At 59.9% G+C, this 16260-nt stretch overlaps 1 protein-coding gene across 6 annotated transcripts in view; it reads right to left on the bottom strand.

Moving 5' to 3' along the window:
* The window catches only part of EPS15L1 (epidermal growth factor receptor pathway substrate 15 like 1), a 105326-nt gene that overhangs the window by 12574 nt on the left and 76492 nt on the right, over nucleotides 1–16260 (bottom strand). For 2 of the 6 annotated variants that reach the window (XM_020908656.2, XM_070462399.1), the window contains exons 22-23: nucleotides 8489–8621; nucleotides 6081–6128 (exon numbers count right to left, since the gene is read on the bottom strand). The exons of 2 other annotated variants lie outside the window; for them this stretch is intronic. In XM_020908656.2, coding sequence (XP_020764315.2) covers nucleotides 6081–6128; nucleotides 8489–8621 — 181 coding nt within the window. The remainder of the gene's footprint in view (nucleotides 1–6080; nucleotides 6129–8488; nucleotides 8622–16260) is intronic. 2 more of the 6 variants (XM_020908657.2, XM_070462405.1) reach the window with 1 other exon arrangement.

Raw genomic sequence — 16260 nt, 5'->3', positions numbered from 1 at the left:
GATTCAGGGCTGCAGTTGGAAAGTGCAGCTCTGTAGATGAGAGATAAATACAAAAACAACCAAACACAAAAATAAAAAACAAAGGTCTGTGGTCAGGACAGCTGCCCCACCTGAGCTATTACTCTCCACAACACAGGACGTTCCCAAGCTGCCATTTGTGGCAACACAGGACACACACACAACTGTCACTCGTCCCACACAGCACGGGACACACACAACTGTCACTCGTCCCACACAACGGGACACCCACAACTGTCACTCGTCCCACACAACACGGGACACACACAACTGTCACTCATCCCACACAGCACGGGACACCCACAACTGTCACTCGTCCCACACAACACGGGATACACACAACTGTCACTCGTCCCACACAACGGGACACCCACAACTGTCACTCGTCCCACACAGCACGGGACACACACAACTGTCACTCATCCCACACAACACGGGATACACACAACTGTCACTCGTCCCACACAACGGGACACCCACAACTGTCACTCATCCCACACAGCACGGGACACCCACAACTGTCACTCGTCCCACACAACGGGACACCCACAACTGTCACTCGTCCCACACAACACGGGATACACACAACTGTCACTCGTCCCACACAACACGGGACACCCGCAACTGTCACTCGTCCCACACAACGGGACACCCACAACTGTCACTCGTCCCACACAGCACGGGACACCCACACACAACTGTCACTCGTCCCACACAGCACGGGACACCCACAACTGTCACTCGTCCCACACAACACGGGATACACACAACTGTCACTCGTCCCACACAACACGGGACACCCACACAACTGTCACTCGTCCCACACAACGGGACACCCACAACTGTCACTCGTCCCACACAGCACGGGACACACACAACTGTCACTCGTCCCATACAGCACGGGACACCCACACAACTGTCATTCATCCCACACAACATGGGACACACACACACAACTGCCTCTCGTCCTACATAACACAGCACACCCACACAACCACCAGATTTCTGAAAGTCGTACTACGGGAGAGCTAAGGCTGCGGAGGTGCCCTCCTTGTCACCTTGGCTGCCCCCTTCCTGCGCCCTGAACCTGGCAAAGAAGCTGAACATGGTGGGAGAGAGAAAGCAGGCTGCCCAAAGCTTCACCTTTCACATCCAGCACCACTCAGAAACTTTTTAGTTACTGAGAAAGGTCGCTTTTCACCAACACACATGAGAAACACCCGGCCCCCTCTGGTGGGACGCAACCCACAGGGCCATGTGAGTGGCTTGCCAGCCAGGAGCCCTGCAGACTCCAGCCCCACTCACTCTGGCTCAGGCACACACGAGGAGAAGGCAAACCCCACAGATCAAAGCCGTGCCAAGCAGCAGAGCCCCGGCAAGATAAAATCTGAGGTCCCCACCATCACAACGTTGAGATTTTCCACTAAAAATATTTACTGAATTTTAAGACAAATTTGCTGAATACATTGAAGGGAGCAGGATGAGGTTTGGTTCTAAACTGTTGAGAAAAGCTGAACAAATATTTACTATCATCTACCAGGCACCCCCACAACTGATGAGCTTGTTTCACCCTCTGCAAGGTACCTGGGGTGGTCAGAGGTAGCGAGCCCAGGGGCTGTGGGGTCACTGCCCCCGGTCAGAGGGAGAAGGTGAGAAGGGGAAAATGCCACCACACTTCTGGGGTCCTCAAAGGACAGATACCCTTAGGACTGAAAAACACACATTTTAAGAGGTTTCCACAGAAGACTCCAAAGACATTAGTAAGAAACCTGACAAGGGCCACTTTGGTTCTGTAGCAAATGCCGGGAGTGGGGTACGTGACTTATCAATGAATTTACAAATCATAAATCAGCCTTCACAACAAAAACAATACAGCCTGGCAGGTCTCACAGTTCTGCTTTTTTTAAAAATTATATTTGTTTTTTGATTTGCGCCTGCAACACTCTGCTGAATCAGCCGTGTGCTGGCCTTACACATCCCCTTGAGGGGCCTTGTGGGGTGCCCGGAGGGGACAGGGAGATGCTAGCTACAGCCAGGCGGGGGGAGCCCTGGGGCCGCAGCGGCCCAGCCTTGGTTCCTCCCTCCAGAGCAGCGCCCGTGTGGCCAGGACGCCACCTCGGCACGGGCAGGGAGGCGCCGTGCCCACATTGAACAAAGTCCCCAGGGTGCCGCGCAGTGGGTCTGGAGAGGTGAGAAAGCGCTCGTGTGCGCTGGAGGCGGGTGCAGAGCCCACCAGGGGCCCCCAGCGTGGGGGCAGAGCGAAAGGCACCGAGAGAGCCTGGAGTAGGGGGACCCGCCCCCTGGCGTTCCACCACCCACTCACACACACACATGTGCTGCTTTTCAGCTGACAGTGGCGGCGGGGTTGACTCAGTGCTTTGAATGCGAGCAGTGAAGAGATGGGGGGCCACACTCACCCAGTCAGAAAAGCCAGCACCTCGTGGGGAACGTCTCCCTGGGCCCCCCTCACCTTGCTGTAGGTGGAGGAACCAAGGGGCTGGGGGAGGTACTCGGGGCCTCCGCCCTGGGCGAGGGGGGCGCCGGGGCCAGGGTGCTAGCTGCTGTCTGTTCACACCTACACACAGACGCCAGACTGGGGAGTCCAGGCTCTTGCACCCCACCTCAAGGCCTTGCTATAACCGTCCCGCAGACCCCAGTAGGCTGAGCCCCAACTCCTCTGCTCCAGGCCCCCCGAGTCTGGGCACTTGCACCCCGCTACACAACAGGTGACAGTGTCACTCAACTCCCACTCAACCCACCACGCAATTCTGGGTGCAGGAGGGTGGGCGTGGGCTAAGGTAGGCAAATGCTTCTATTTTCGAACTCAGCCGACTTTGCAAAACAGAAATTCACCCCAGAGAACAATTCGTCTCTAGGCATTTCACACATTAAGAAGCTGAGAGGAAAGTGACTTTTTTCCCTTGGCCAGGAGCCGGCTCACAAGCAGTGCGGTCAGGGGTCCTGCCCAGTCCCAGCATGGACGCTCCTGATAGGCGGCGGGGGTGGTGGGCAGCCCACAGGGGAAGGAGGGCTCCACCAGGCTGAGTGCCTGAGGTTCCCCTGGAGCTCCCCGACCCTGGAGCACCCCAACCCTGGCTGGCCGGCAACTGCTGCGTTTTTCCACATTCGAGCTGGCAGTGAACTGCGTTTGTCCTGTTCTAGAACTATCACATGTACCCACTGAATTATCTCTCTAAAATCATCGTGGGAACGGAATTCAAGTAGTTAAGTTCAAGTCTGAGGTGCTAACCGCTACGGCTCAACTGGAGAAGCCATTTTCAGAGTGGATCTTGCGCGATAAACAAGGGGCCGGGATCCACAGGGGCACTGCGTAACCGCCCTGGTTTCACGCCATGCCGCCTGGCCTCTCAGAGCTGAGCACACACCCCGGCTGGAGCCACGGAGGGACCCAGGGCTTCCTCTGCGACCAGCTCCTGGGTGGCAGCTCCCGGGACGGTCAAGCTGACCGCCAGGCGAATGGGCTGGCCCTGGGGGCGGGCGGACACCAGAAAAGTGCCCAGAAGAAAGATGCCGCCTTCTGTGACCCTGTTCCGTTACCGTGTGGGGTCAGTCACAGGTGTGGGAGGGGACTCGGGTTCTAGGGCAGAAATGATGATTTATTTATTTTTTTCAGAATCACTTGAATCAAACAGGACCCTAGTTATTAAATAGTATCCCATTGTCTGGTGTGGGTTGGAAGGCTACTGAGGAGGGGGAGAGCGCAGAAAGACACCACCGGAGTGTGCGTGGCTTTATTCTGCGGGTGAAAAGGTCATTAGCTGTAATAATAATTAAACTGGGGAGAGGTTAAAGGTGACTGACTGGTTAGCGGTGAAGGCACACTAGCTGGTGTCACCCAGGCGCTGCAGGAACCGCAATGTGGGGCTGCACTTACAGGAAGTGGCGAGGGTGGGGCCCGGGGCACAGGATCCCGCTATCTGTCGCCGCAGGCGCAAGGGCCCAATCACTGACACCCACACAGCCATTTCCTGCACTTGAAAAAAAAAATCTGTTTCTCCCTTTGCAAATCAACAACTTTTACCTAGAAACTCTTCGGCGGTGAGTTCTGACTGATCTCGATCTCTGGTCCGTTGCAGAAAGCACACCGCTGTTTACCTGGGGGAGGTGTACCAGCGCTAATTCTAACTGACAGGTTTCGGCGGCTGCCGGAGCGGTCTGTTTTGCATCTGCCTAGAAGAAACCGAGTCTCTCTACCCAAACAGACACCTGCTCGTTACTGCATACCTTGATAGACCTTTCTAGAAAAGACCTCTGAACTCAGAGAACTCAGTGCCAACTCCAGAGCGCCATGCACATGCCCCAGAGGGTGATTCTCAAAGGTTCTCGAGCATCCGCTTTCTGGCCTGGGTCAGAGCAGATGGCCGGCCCGAGGGCTGCTCCAGTCACACGCCTTGGATGCCAGAACTCTTTCCCAGAGCACCCTGGTGAGGCTCCCGGTTGGCGGGACCCCCACCGTGACTGCACAGGCTGATGCTGTGTGCTGATCACATGTGAACTAATCTTTCATCAAACTTAAAGATGCAACCAAAACTCAGCTCCCACAGGCTGTGAGCACTGCAGCCTCTGGGGCACAAAGGTTGGCACCCCCAAAGCCAGGAATTAACTCAGGCCCAAACATCCACCTGGTCCCACGTGAGTGACGACAGCTGAGCTTTGCCAGAGAGGACCCTGGAGCCCTCTTTGAAGTTCAACTACCCACGCTATTTTTTTTCAGCTGCAAAGATTTCTGCTAAACTGCCAACTCATGGGGGAAAAGGATCCCTTGAGAACTCCCTGTATGCATATGACGGCCTCGGGCCCAGCCTCTGTCTTTCCCCAGGGAAGGAGGACCCTGAGTCCTGGTCCCTGTACCCCAGGGCCGGGTTGGTGGGTACACACTGTGCTCATCACAATGCTCATCAACTGTGCAAGGCACTTACCAGAGAGGCCACACGCTAGGCCACAGCTGCGCCCGAGTTCAGGCGGGGAAACTGAGGCTCAGCAAGGTTAAGACACTTGCCCAGAGTCGGAAGCAGCCAGAACGTGAAACCAGTCTGATCAAGCATAATCTTGGGATTCTAGCAGGACAGAGGACCCAGATGCCAGAGGGATGCGCCATCAGACTTGCCTGTCCTGACCTCACAGGTCGGCGCTGATGCCAGACACAAAGACCTGTAGGACTCTAGAAATCTCTGGGTCCCCTCCAGGCGAGCCTCAAGCAGGAGTGTGGTCAATCAGACCCATTTCCCATACAGAGTGACAAAGGTGAGCCCACTCCTTCCTCATGGTTTCTGGAGTGTGGGTATGAAGCTGTGTGTGTAAGAAAAGCCACAATCACCCAGCAGGCTGCACTGTTTGCTCACCTACCTCCATGGAGGAGGGGGTCACGGCTCCGCCACCAAGGCCACCGGGCCTCGGAGCAGGGAGCAGCCCCTCCCTGCTCGCCCTCCTAGGACCAACACCCCCACACGTCAGAGTGCCCTTGAGCATGACGACGCAGCACGTTCATGTGCTGGCCACACGGCCCCTCCAAGCAGCAAAGTGCTGCATCAGCAAGAAGCATAGAAAAGCACATTCCATGATGCCCTCACTCGCCAGCTGCTGACTGTTTTCTCACAAAGACAACAACCACCACCCATGGACAGCCCCTTGGACGCTTCCCATCTTTAGGAGCCAAGAGAACGAGAGTTGAGCCTGACGCTTCCATAACAAACATTGCAAGCGGGATTTTCTCTGACTCTCATCTGCTGCCCTGTCTTGCTAATAAGCAGACAACAGCCGGGCGGCTCCAGTTGAAGAGGCCTTGCTCCTGTGATGCAGACTGGGGAGAGGAGGGCCGTGCACACGGGTGGGCTCCAATCCCTCGATCGGGGAAGCAGCCTGGAGAGGACAAGCCCACGCCCCCCACCAACACCCACCCTGCTCAATGACACCTGCTGGGTCAGGCGGCCCTCGCAGGGGCACCGACACAGCCGGCAGCCTCCAGGTTGTTACAGGTTAGTATGAAATCACAGCACCACTGCAAGGGCTCTGACAGCACCCGCCACACAGCGTGTACCTACCACCCAGCAACGTGTACAACGCAGGGGTTTCCTGTTCAGCCACTGCTTCTAGGTAAGAGAATCAGATGAAAGACATTTAGGCCTCTATGCGGGCACGGTGTGGCCGCTCACGGGTTAAGCACTGCACACAGGCTGACTGCTGTCCAGAGCACCCGAAGCTCACGGCATGGTTCTCATTACAGCTGTCTAAGGGGGGTTGGGGGAGTGGGAGGCCTGGGCAGGGGTAGGGGTCACTGGGTGTAGGGCTGGCCCTGCTGCCCCCCCTTGCTGCGTGACCTTGGGCATCCATGTGAACCTCCCTCACTTCCCTTTCCAGTTCTGCTAAGAGGGCATCATGGTGCCTGTCCGGTCTTGCAGGTCCTGCCAGAATCTGGCGGGCTAACAGTCGTGACCTTGCACCCTGAGGGTCGTGATGTGAAGAGCTATTCGGGGCACCCGGCACCTTGCCAGCCTTGCCTCAGCAGGGGTGCAGCAGGCCAAAGCCATGATGAGCAAAGGCGGCCTGAGGCCCCCGGGGTTACACGCCCAGACTCCCCCAAACACGGACAGGACTCTGAAAAGCCTGAGCCCTGGGGCCAGCCCCCGGGAGCTGAGCTGCACCTCCAGCGGGCTCTGCTTTCCAAGTCCATGGCAACTAAAAGCAGAAGCCGAGGTGGGTGGGGAGGCTCACTGAGGGAGACACAAGGGGAGGTGCCAGCCGAGGGCGACTTCAAAAGCACCCCCGCACTGGTTCAGGGAAGGGGAGGAGGCTGAGATGAATGTTTCCAAGAAACCCTGAGAACGGAGCTCGGCGCCTGCCGCGGCCAGCGAGGGCAGCAGCTCCTCCACGAGGCCCAGCAGATGCCGAGCTGAGCTGCCGGGCGGGGGTGTGCGTGTGTGCCTGTACCGTCACGTGCGCAGCGTGCATGCAGGCGCATGCAAGCACAGTGTGACAGCGTGTGCACGCACGCATGCAGCATGTCAGAGTGCACAGGTTTGCCATGGCTCCCGTCTTTCTGATTGAGAAGGCCCAACGCCATTCCATCAGGAGACCAGCCAGTGTCCCCCGAGGGTCACAGCCTCTCAGGTGTAAGCGGCCTCTCGCAGACACAGGGAATTCCTTCATAGTTTTTGCTCCCTCCCCCCCACTCCCCGCCCCGTTTCAGGGTAAATGCCTTTGAAGCATGGTTTATAGAAAATCTCATAAATTCACCCCGCCCACCGGGTGTGCTTTCTCTCGTGTCCCATCCACAAGGAGGCCAAAGTGGGCACTGCGGGCAGAGGGCCTGTCCTCCTGAGACAAAGCCCTGGCCAGCAGGTGACAGGAGGGGAGAGGGTGCGTTTTTAAACAGCTTCCCCTCTGTGCGGTTCTAGGAACAGGTGTAGGAAGGCTGGCCATCCTTGAACTGATGACCCTTTGTAACTAGTGACCTCAGGGGGCGGAGGGGGCGTCCACCCTTGCCCAGCCACAAGGCGGAGGCCCTGGGGCTGACTGCGGGGGTAGGGCATGCTCAGGTGGGAAGGAGAGAGTCAGCCCAACAGAAAGGACCAAGAGAGGAAGGCCGTGAATAGAAGGCATGACCGCAGGAGCACGTGGTGCTTCTATGACACTATAGTCTAGGGGCAGCACAGGGGATTCTGCTAGGGGACCAGAGCAGACCATGAAGGGGGAATAGACTAATGATTGGGAAACTGCAGTGAATCTCTCTGCCACTGGGAGCAACAGCTTCCTGCTTTTAAGTCTGATAACCTGGCCTGCTGAACTATTGCCATCACCCAAGAGAGGTACCCTGCACGAGCTAACCAAATCCTGCGAGAAGCCAGCAACATCCCGTAACCAGGAGAAGGAAAGGCTGCAGGAAGCCCCCTGTTCAGAGCTACCTGCCTAGATGCTGGGGCAGGAGCAGAGAGCAAGGGAACCCCAAGCCATCTGGCTCCTCTCACATCAATCACAGCCAAGGAAGAACCCCCCACCCCTCCCCAAGTCCTAAACCAATCTGGAGTTGCAGGATGGGTGCAGTGGCTTCAGCCACTGCTTCTGCCAGCCCCCAGCCCTGGGCCCTCCATGAGCCAAACTGGAAAGAGCTCGGGAGGGGTGGGGAAGTCGGAGGGGCCACAACTACATGCTGAGCCAGGGACCACGCAGCAGCTCTGCCAACTGCCCGGAGGATTCTCAGTCCCCGGCCTCTGAAGACCCCCCTGGAGCCCCACACAGAGCCCAGAGCACGGGGGCCCACAGGACGCGGCGAGGGCAGGAGGGATCAGAGGCGCCACCAGGCACACGGGTGTGCAGAGCCACGTGATGGGAGGAGGGGAGCCCCTCTGGCTCCGAACACAGACCCTCTGGGCTGGTGTGCGGAGGGGCCCGCCATACCCCTGACGCCCGGCGACGGTGGGCAGGCGGCTGCGAGAGAAGGAAGCGTACTGACCGCTCGGCGGTTTAGGCCGCGGAGGAGCAGGTTTCTTCGGAGGCACAGCGGGAGTGTCCTGCTTACTTTTAAAGGGGTCATCTGAGAATCCTGTCCCTCCAAAGGAGGAGGTGAAAGGCCCAGAAGTTGGGGGCTGCAAGAGAGGACACGAAAAGAGAGGCAGAAACAATCGTTAACATGGAGGCAGGGACGCCCACCGAGCCCTCCAGGGTGTGCGGCAGGGCCCCCGCTCGGCCCGAGGGCTGCTCACCAGCCCCCTGCTTTCCTCCACCCTCAACAGACGGGGTCCTCTGGCCCACAAGGGGCAGCTGACAGACACATGGATCAGACGAGAACACCCAGCGCCTAGATGGGCTTGTCATGAGGCAGGCATGGCGGGGGGAGTTGTTCCCTGCCACCTGCCTGGGGGTATCGGGGCTTCCTGCTCATACTTCAGAGACATGTCCCGCCCCCCTCCCTTCAGTCAGCATCAGGCACTCGGTCAGAGTGGCACCAGACCCTCGCTGTGCCACTGAGCTGCCGCCCAGGGACTCAAGCCCGAGCCCACCCCACGCATGTTGGCACAGCCACCGCCGCCTCTGATGCGCTCTTGTTGCCTCTGGCCTGGCCCGGCCCCTCCACCAGCTTCCTCCTGCCCTGGTCTCACCCGCGCTCCCCGCTACCCGACATCAACCATCTCACACCCAAATTGGACCATGTCACAGCAGCCACAGAGAGACGCCTGGAGAGATGGATGGGCAGGAAGGTAGGTGGGAAGGTAAGCATGACAGGCGGGTAGGGAGGCAGGCAGACGGGTAGGCAGTAGCGTGGAAAGACCGTGAAGCTTAAAGGTAAGTCCCAGAACTCCTCAAGGCACACACGGCCTTCCTCGCAGCCCCCAACCCCCTCACTGCGCAACGCTTCGGCCTCACCCCTACAGTGGACCCAACCCTCTCTGGGCAATCCTCTGGTGCCTCACACCTAGGCCTCCATACACACAGGGTCCCGGATCGGGGGCGCTCAGCCCTTCCCGTCCAACCTGAGCCCCTGTTCCTTCTCAGAGATGGGCTGGAGCTCGCTGCCACCCCCAAACCCCTCCCAGCCACCCCTTCCTGGACCGGCTTGGACGTCCTAGGGGGAGCTGACAGGACACAGCTTATCACGCCAGGGTCAGGCACCCAGGACCCTCCTGTCTACCTGAGTGGCCTCAAAGGCAAGAGGCACCGACAGGGCGCACACCTGCCCGCAGCGGGCACAGACTTGTCTGTCTGTGCGCCCCTCCGGGAGCCACAGCACGGCGCTGGGCACGAAAAACCTCCCCTGATCCCCTGACGGAGGGATGAGCGCAGGGACCAGTGGCGCCCCGAAGGGAGACCGCTTTCTCTAAGGGGGTGGGGGGTGGGGGTGGGGATCGTGTTCACTCACACAGAAAAGAACTAGGGAAAAGGGGAGAGAGGAGATTCAGAGCTGCTGGACACAAAGGGAAGTAGCGGACACTGGAGTGAAAGCACGGATGTGATCCTCAAAAGAGCCCAGAAGAGGAGATGCGCTGGGGGCGGGGAGACTACGCAGGGGGCGGGGGGGGGGGGGGCGCGTGCGGAGCAGGCGTGAGGGGAGACCACGCACGGGGGGCGCGGAGCGGGCGTGAGGGGAGACAGAGCGGGCGTGAGGGGAGACCACACACGGGGGGCGCGGAGCGGGCGTGAGGGGAGACGGAGCGGGCGCGAGCGGAGACCACGCATAGGGGCCGCGGAGCGGGCGTGAGGGGAGACGGAGCAGGCGTGAGCGGAGACTACTCACGGTGGGTGCGGAGCGGGCGTGAGGGGAGACGACGCACGGGGGGGCCCGGAGCGGGCGTGAGGGGAGACCACGCATAGGGGCCGCGCGGAGCGGGCGTGAGGGGAGACGGAGCAAGCGTGAGCGGAGACTACTCACGGTGGGTGCGGAGCAGGCGTGAGGGGAGACCACGCACGGGGGGCGCGGAGCGGGCGTGAGGGGAGACAGAGCGGGCGTGAGGGGAGACCACACACGGGGGGTGCGGAGTGGGCGTGAGAGGAGACCACGCACGGTGGGCGTAGAGCAGGCGTGAGGGGAGACGACGCACGGGGGGGCCCGGAGCGGGCGCGAGCGGAGACCACGCATAGGGGCCGCGCGGAGCGGGCGTGAGGGGAGACGGAGCAAGCGTGAGCGGAGACTACTCACGGTGGGTGCGGAGCAGGCGTGAGGGGAGACCACGCACGGGGGGCGCGGAGCGGGCGTGAGGGGAGACAGAGCGGGCGTGAGGGGAGACCACACACGGGGGGTGCGGAGTGGGCGTGAGGGGAGACCACGCACGGTGGGCGTAGAGCAGGCGTGAGGGGAGACGACACACGGGGGGCCCGGAGCGGGCGTGAGGGGAGACGGAGCGGGCGCGAGCGGAGACCACGCATAGGGGCCGCGGAGCGGGCGTGAGGGGAGACTGAGCAGGCGTGAGCGGAGACTACTCACGGTGGGTGCGGAGCGGGCGTGAGGGGAGACAGAGTGGGCGTGAGGGGAGACCACGCACGGGGGGCGTGGAGCGGGCGTGAGGGGAGACCACGCACGGTGGGCGTGGAGCGGGCGTGAGGGGAGACCACGCACGGTGGGCGTGGAGCGGGCGTGAGGGGAGACGGAGCAGGCGTGGAGCGGGCGTGAGGGGAGACGGAGCAGGCGTGAGGGGAGACGACGCACGGGGGGCCCGGAGCGGGCGTGAGGGGAGACGGAGCGGGCGCGAGCGGAGACCACGCATAGGGGCCGCGGAGCAGGCGTGAGCGGAGACTACTCACGGTGGGTGCGGAGCGGGCGTGAGGGGAGACAGATCGGGCGTGAGGGGAGACCACACACGGGGGGCGTGGAGCAGGCATGAGGGGAGACCACGCACGGTGGGCGTGGAGCGGGCGTGAGGGGAGACAGAGCGGGCGTGAGGGGAGACCACGCACGGGGGGCGTGGAGCAGGCATGAGGGGAGACCACGCACGGTGGGCGTGGAGCGGGCGTGAGGGGAGACAGAGCGGGCGTGAGGGGAGACCACACACGGGGGGTGCGGAGCGGGCGTGAGGGGAAATCACGCATAGGGGCCGCGGAGCGGGCGTGAGGGGAGACGGAGCAGGCGTGAGGGGAGACCACGCACGGGGGGCGCGGAGTGGGCGTGAGGGGAGACCACGCATAGGGGCCGCAGAGCGGGCGTGAGGGGAGACGACGCACGGGGGGCGCGGAGCGGGCATGAGGGGAGACGACGCACGGGGTGGGGCGTGGAGCGGGCGTGAGAGGAGACGACGCACGGGGGGCGCGGAGCGGGCATTAGGGGAGACGACGCACGGGGTGGGGCGTGGAGCGGGCGTGAGAGGAGACGACACACGGGGGGCGCAGAGCGGGCGTGAGCGGAGACCACACACGGGGGGCCCGGAGCAGGCGTGAGGAGAGGCCCTTGCAGTGCTCTCCCCAGCGCGGGTAGGGGGGCCAGTCAGGGACAGAAGGAAGAGCAGGGTCAGGGGAGCCCACTTTGGGGACTTCCTTAGGCACCGGGTTCCCACGCGTGGATGGAGCAGTGGGGAGAAGGGCAGGCATGTCACGGGGTTGTGGTCACGGGGACACGGATACGGCCACCCCTGTCCCAGGTACCTAGTCTCAGATATTCCATTCAGGTGGGAGAGAGGCGGCTGGTTCACAGAGATAAGGAGGGGGCCTGGAGAGGGCAGTGGCACCCTCAGCCAAGACTGCTGGGCACACCGGTTCCTCCCCGGGAACCTCAGAGGGCCCCCAGCGTAGGAGACGTCCATTCTGTGCTGATCTCATCACATCGTCCCACGGGCCTGGGGACAGAGTCCCCCGGCCACCCCTTCCATCTCCCATGCAGGGAAGCTGAGGAACTGGGAGGAGACACGGCCTGCTGACCACACAGCACCTCAGGGTGGGACCTGGAAGCCCGGCTCCCGGCTCCGTGCTTCTGTTTCCTCTTCTGTGAAATGACCATCATGACTGGCCCACACTCGCAGGGCTGGGGCGAGAAGTCGAAAGGGAATGCATAAGCGGCTCCACCCGGCGCCTGACCACATCAGCAGAGACAGCGCAAGCAGCATCATGCCAAGGATGTGCAGGTTACTAGGCTCCTCCTGAATGCTGCAAGAATCTGCAAATGCCCGCTGGCCACGGACACTGTGTTTCTGCTGCTTCCTATCATCCACAGAGCCTTCCCCAGATGGAGGGAGCCGGACAGCCACAGTGCAGCATGGACCTGGAGGCAGCTCAGCTCTGAGTGAGTGGGTTAGGCTCTGCTATTTGGGAAAGAAGACGGAGTAGCCGCTGAGGAGATGGAGCGTGCGCAGCTGCTTTTGCTTCTGTCGTTCCCAGGACATGCCCTGGGTTGACAGCACTCTCCACGCTCGCCACAACCTGAGACAGGCAGGCGAGAACCAAAACCAATTTCTTGGCAAACAGGGGGCATGACCAGCTCCCAAGGCCCCTGCGTGGGCCCGTTCTTGTCCTGGGAGCTGGGTATGCGCCAGCTCTGGGGAAGGGGTGCAGAGGGACACCCGGGAGCCTCTGGGTGCGGACCCCCCCGCCCCCGGCCCCAGAGCTGCCTGGCTCACAGTGAGGCCCTCATCCACCCAGGCTGTGCACTGCACCCCAGAGCGTGAGCTGCACTGAGCCTCCCGGCTGGCTGGGGACACCGTGGGCCAAGCCGACTCTCCGCCCCCCTCAGCTGTCTAAACCCACTGCGTGGCTGGTGGACCCGCTCCAGGGAGAAAGAGTTCACCCACAGCAGGGAGTTTTATCACTTCTGACACCAAAAAGCCTGCGTCATTTCCGAATCCTGACTTTCATGACTTGAAGTTTCCCAAGAAGCCTCCTCTGGGACCTGACTGGTTCCTACTTAGGCTGCGGCTTCAGGGAAAGTTGCTATTTTTAGAAGGGTTTCAGTAAAGCCGGTAGGGGCTCTCTGGCTGGGCTATAGTGAACTGTGCTCCAAAAAAAAGAAAAAAAAAAAAAAAACAGAAAAGGAAAAGGCACAGACAGAAACGCTACTATACAAGATGCAGCCCTAAAAGGTTTATAGTTTTAAGAATTGACTTAAAACAAATGTCCCTCAACTTAAAAAAAAAAGCCCTAAATAGAAATGCATGCTTGAAAAACACCTGAAAATGGGCTGACAAAGGGCAGTCAAGTGTTTCATAGTTGGCTTTTTTTTTTAATCCTAGGGTGGGAGGGGTGAAATAATTAAGCTGGAGTCTTGTTTTTATTCTCAGATGCTCTGAGATCTATTTTGGGGAAGGTGTTCTTAATGCAAGGTAATACTGCCTAGAAAACTCGCCTCAGGTACGAGAGGACATCAACTAAGGGCGCAAACCTGGAGAAACTCCCAGAGGAATCCAGGGAATTCAGACTGCTGGCTGGCACTCTCTCCTCCAGCACGGCCGGGCAGAGGGGAGCACACGCCAGTTTTGGGTGAAGTTAAGAAAGGGCGCCAGCCTGCATGGCCTCCCCACCCCACTCAGGTGGAGAAAAGACAGCGATGTTCAAAACACACACACACACACACACCCCAAGCAGTTAAAAAAAACACCTTCTTGCCACTTTACTTTCATTTCCTTCAGCATTTTATTTATACACACAGTGTTGTTCTTGAAAAACAGAAAGGGAACCAAAAGGGAAAAACAGAGGCCTACAAGGTTATGGCGCTGAACTGCGCTGGGCAAGTGGCACGAGATCAGGAGCTGATGGGATCGTGGAAACAAAACAACAGATAGCCAAACTTTCCATGGCCCCAGCCAGCCCTGTCCCGCCCATTGCCACCAACAGGAAGGGGCGCTGGCTTTAAAGTCACAAGTGCACGTGTGTGTGGCCTGATCCGGGACACAAGATTGAAGAGAGGAAGAGCTGAATAAAAGAGGGAAAACGCAACTCTAGGTTGGAACGGGCGCCAAGAGGGAAGGGCCAGGCTCTGAACGGCCTGGCTCGGGCCACTAGCAGGGACACAGGTAGGCGCTGCCTGGAGCAGGCGGCCACTCCACGCAGCCTCCCACGCTCCCTGGTGCAGAGGGCTCGGATCATGCCTCGTCCTCGTCCCCTGGGCCCACCTCGGGGGCACTGCTCACCCTCATTCCCCTGCCTCTGAGGGAGAGGGCCCACTTGTGCTGGCTTGAGAACACAGCGTGAGCCCCTTCCCTGGAGACTGCTGCCCCCATGTGGCAGAGGTTTCTTCATTTCAGGGGACAGTTTCCCGCCTGCAAAGCAGGGACATGAGCCAAGGACACACAGCTCCACTCTAGGAGTGAGTGTAACAGCCACACAGTGACAGGTGAACATGATCGGCACTGATGGCCGATCCCAGACCATCAGTGTCCCAGTTCCCATAGAAGGGTGACTCCCTCCAGGCTCTGGAAGGAGACAAGATGGAAACCGTGGCACCCCCCGCGGCAGCCAATGGGCAAACAGATGCTTTGCCTCCAGCCAGGAGTTAGATTTGCTACCTCGACAGTTTACACTCACGCGCTTCTCTGAAAACCTGAACAAAACCTCAAACGTTTCTTGGAAGCCACATGCCACAATCACACGTCGCTAACCACAAGCACTCAGCACCCAGACAGCCGTGCACCCCTCGGGCTGAGTGAAGCAGGCGGGATGCCCCTCCGAGGAGCTGGCATGCGGGGTGCGAGGGCGTGGGCGGTAGGGGACTCCAGGCTGTGGGTGCCTGCTCCCACACATTCCAGGGTTCCTCCTCCAGCCACCCCCCACCCCCCAGCTAAGGGGAAGAGCAGGGACAGGAACTGTATCTGCATGTGGTAATCAAGGCCCCCGTGGCCATGGAGCCCGGGCCACCTGGATGGGAGCAGGCAGCTGGAAAACACCAGAGGAATAAACGGAGAACATGAGGGCTTCAACAGGCTGTGCTGCACCTGGTTCTGCATCCTGAAGGGGGACCCCACCCTCCTGACAAGGCCAAGACACACACACCGAACGCGTCCCTCAACTCCTGTTAACCCGGGCTCGCAGTCGAAACCAAGCGACGCTGAAGGTTAGGACAGAGGACAGAAGCTGCAGATCAGCTCCCCACAGCCAACGTTTTCAACTTCTCAGCAGTTTCTTCTGGAATGTACCTCAGAGTCACGGGCTTCTACTCTTATTGCTTGCTCTGTTTTGGACAGTCTCTGCCGATGGACTTCTTGCTATGTAAAAGATTTAGCTCTCCAGCCACACCTCCTTCGAGCCCCTCTGACAAGAGTGATCACACCACGTGTGGGGCTACATTTACAGTCAGTTCAGGTAATTATGGCTGCGCAGACACCGCCCAGGCCGAACAGGAGTGACTTACAGGCCTTCCTGAACAGCTTATTTTGCACCCGCGTTTTTATTCACCGACTGAGCCCAGCCCTCGCTTTCCACATTCTTCTCGGGTTCTGCCCACAGGCAGCTGCAGACATATCTCCTGCATGTGGGCCCGTGGCCCCCAGTTCCGGCCTCGCAGGCTGCACGCCAGGCCCGGCCCCCTGTGCCCAACACCTTCTTGCTTTGTTTGGCCACTGGGACGACTTTATCACCTGAGGTCTGACGGCCGTTGAGACACCAGTGAGGGCAGAAGGGAGCCCCTTGCGCCTATGCCTGGGTGGGGGGGACTCAGGGCTCTGGCAGCGCCACTTGGAGGAAGGGAAATGGGTCCAGCCACAGCCACGGACACCTTGTAGACCCTGTCTGCGGACTCACAACGTCACATGAGCGTGCGTTTCGCATTTCAGAGTTGGACGGGTGCCAAGGAAATACATACGTGGCATGAAACAA

This window comes from Odocoileus virginianus, chromosome 3, assembly GCF_023699985.2.
Source record: "Odocoileus virginianus isolate 20LAN1187 ecotype Illinois chromosome 3, Ovbor_1.2, whole genome shotgun sequence".
Taxonomy (NCBI): Eukaryota; Metazoa; Chordata; class Mammalia; order Artiodactyla; family Cervidae; genus Odocoileus; species Odocoileus virginianus.
The sequence above is the reverse complement of the archived record's forward strand: the minus strand, read 5'-3'. Positions and strand labels throughout refer to the sequence as shown.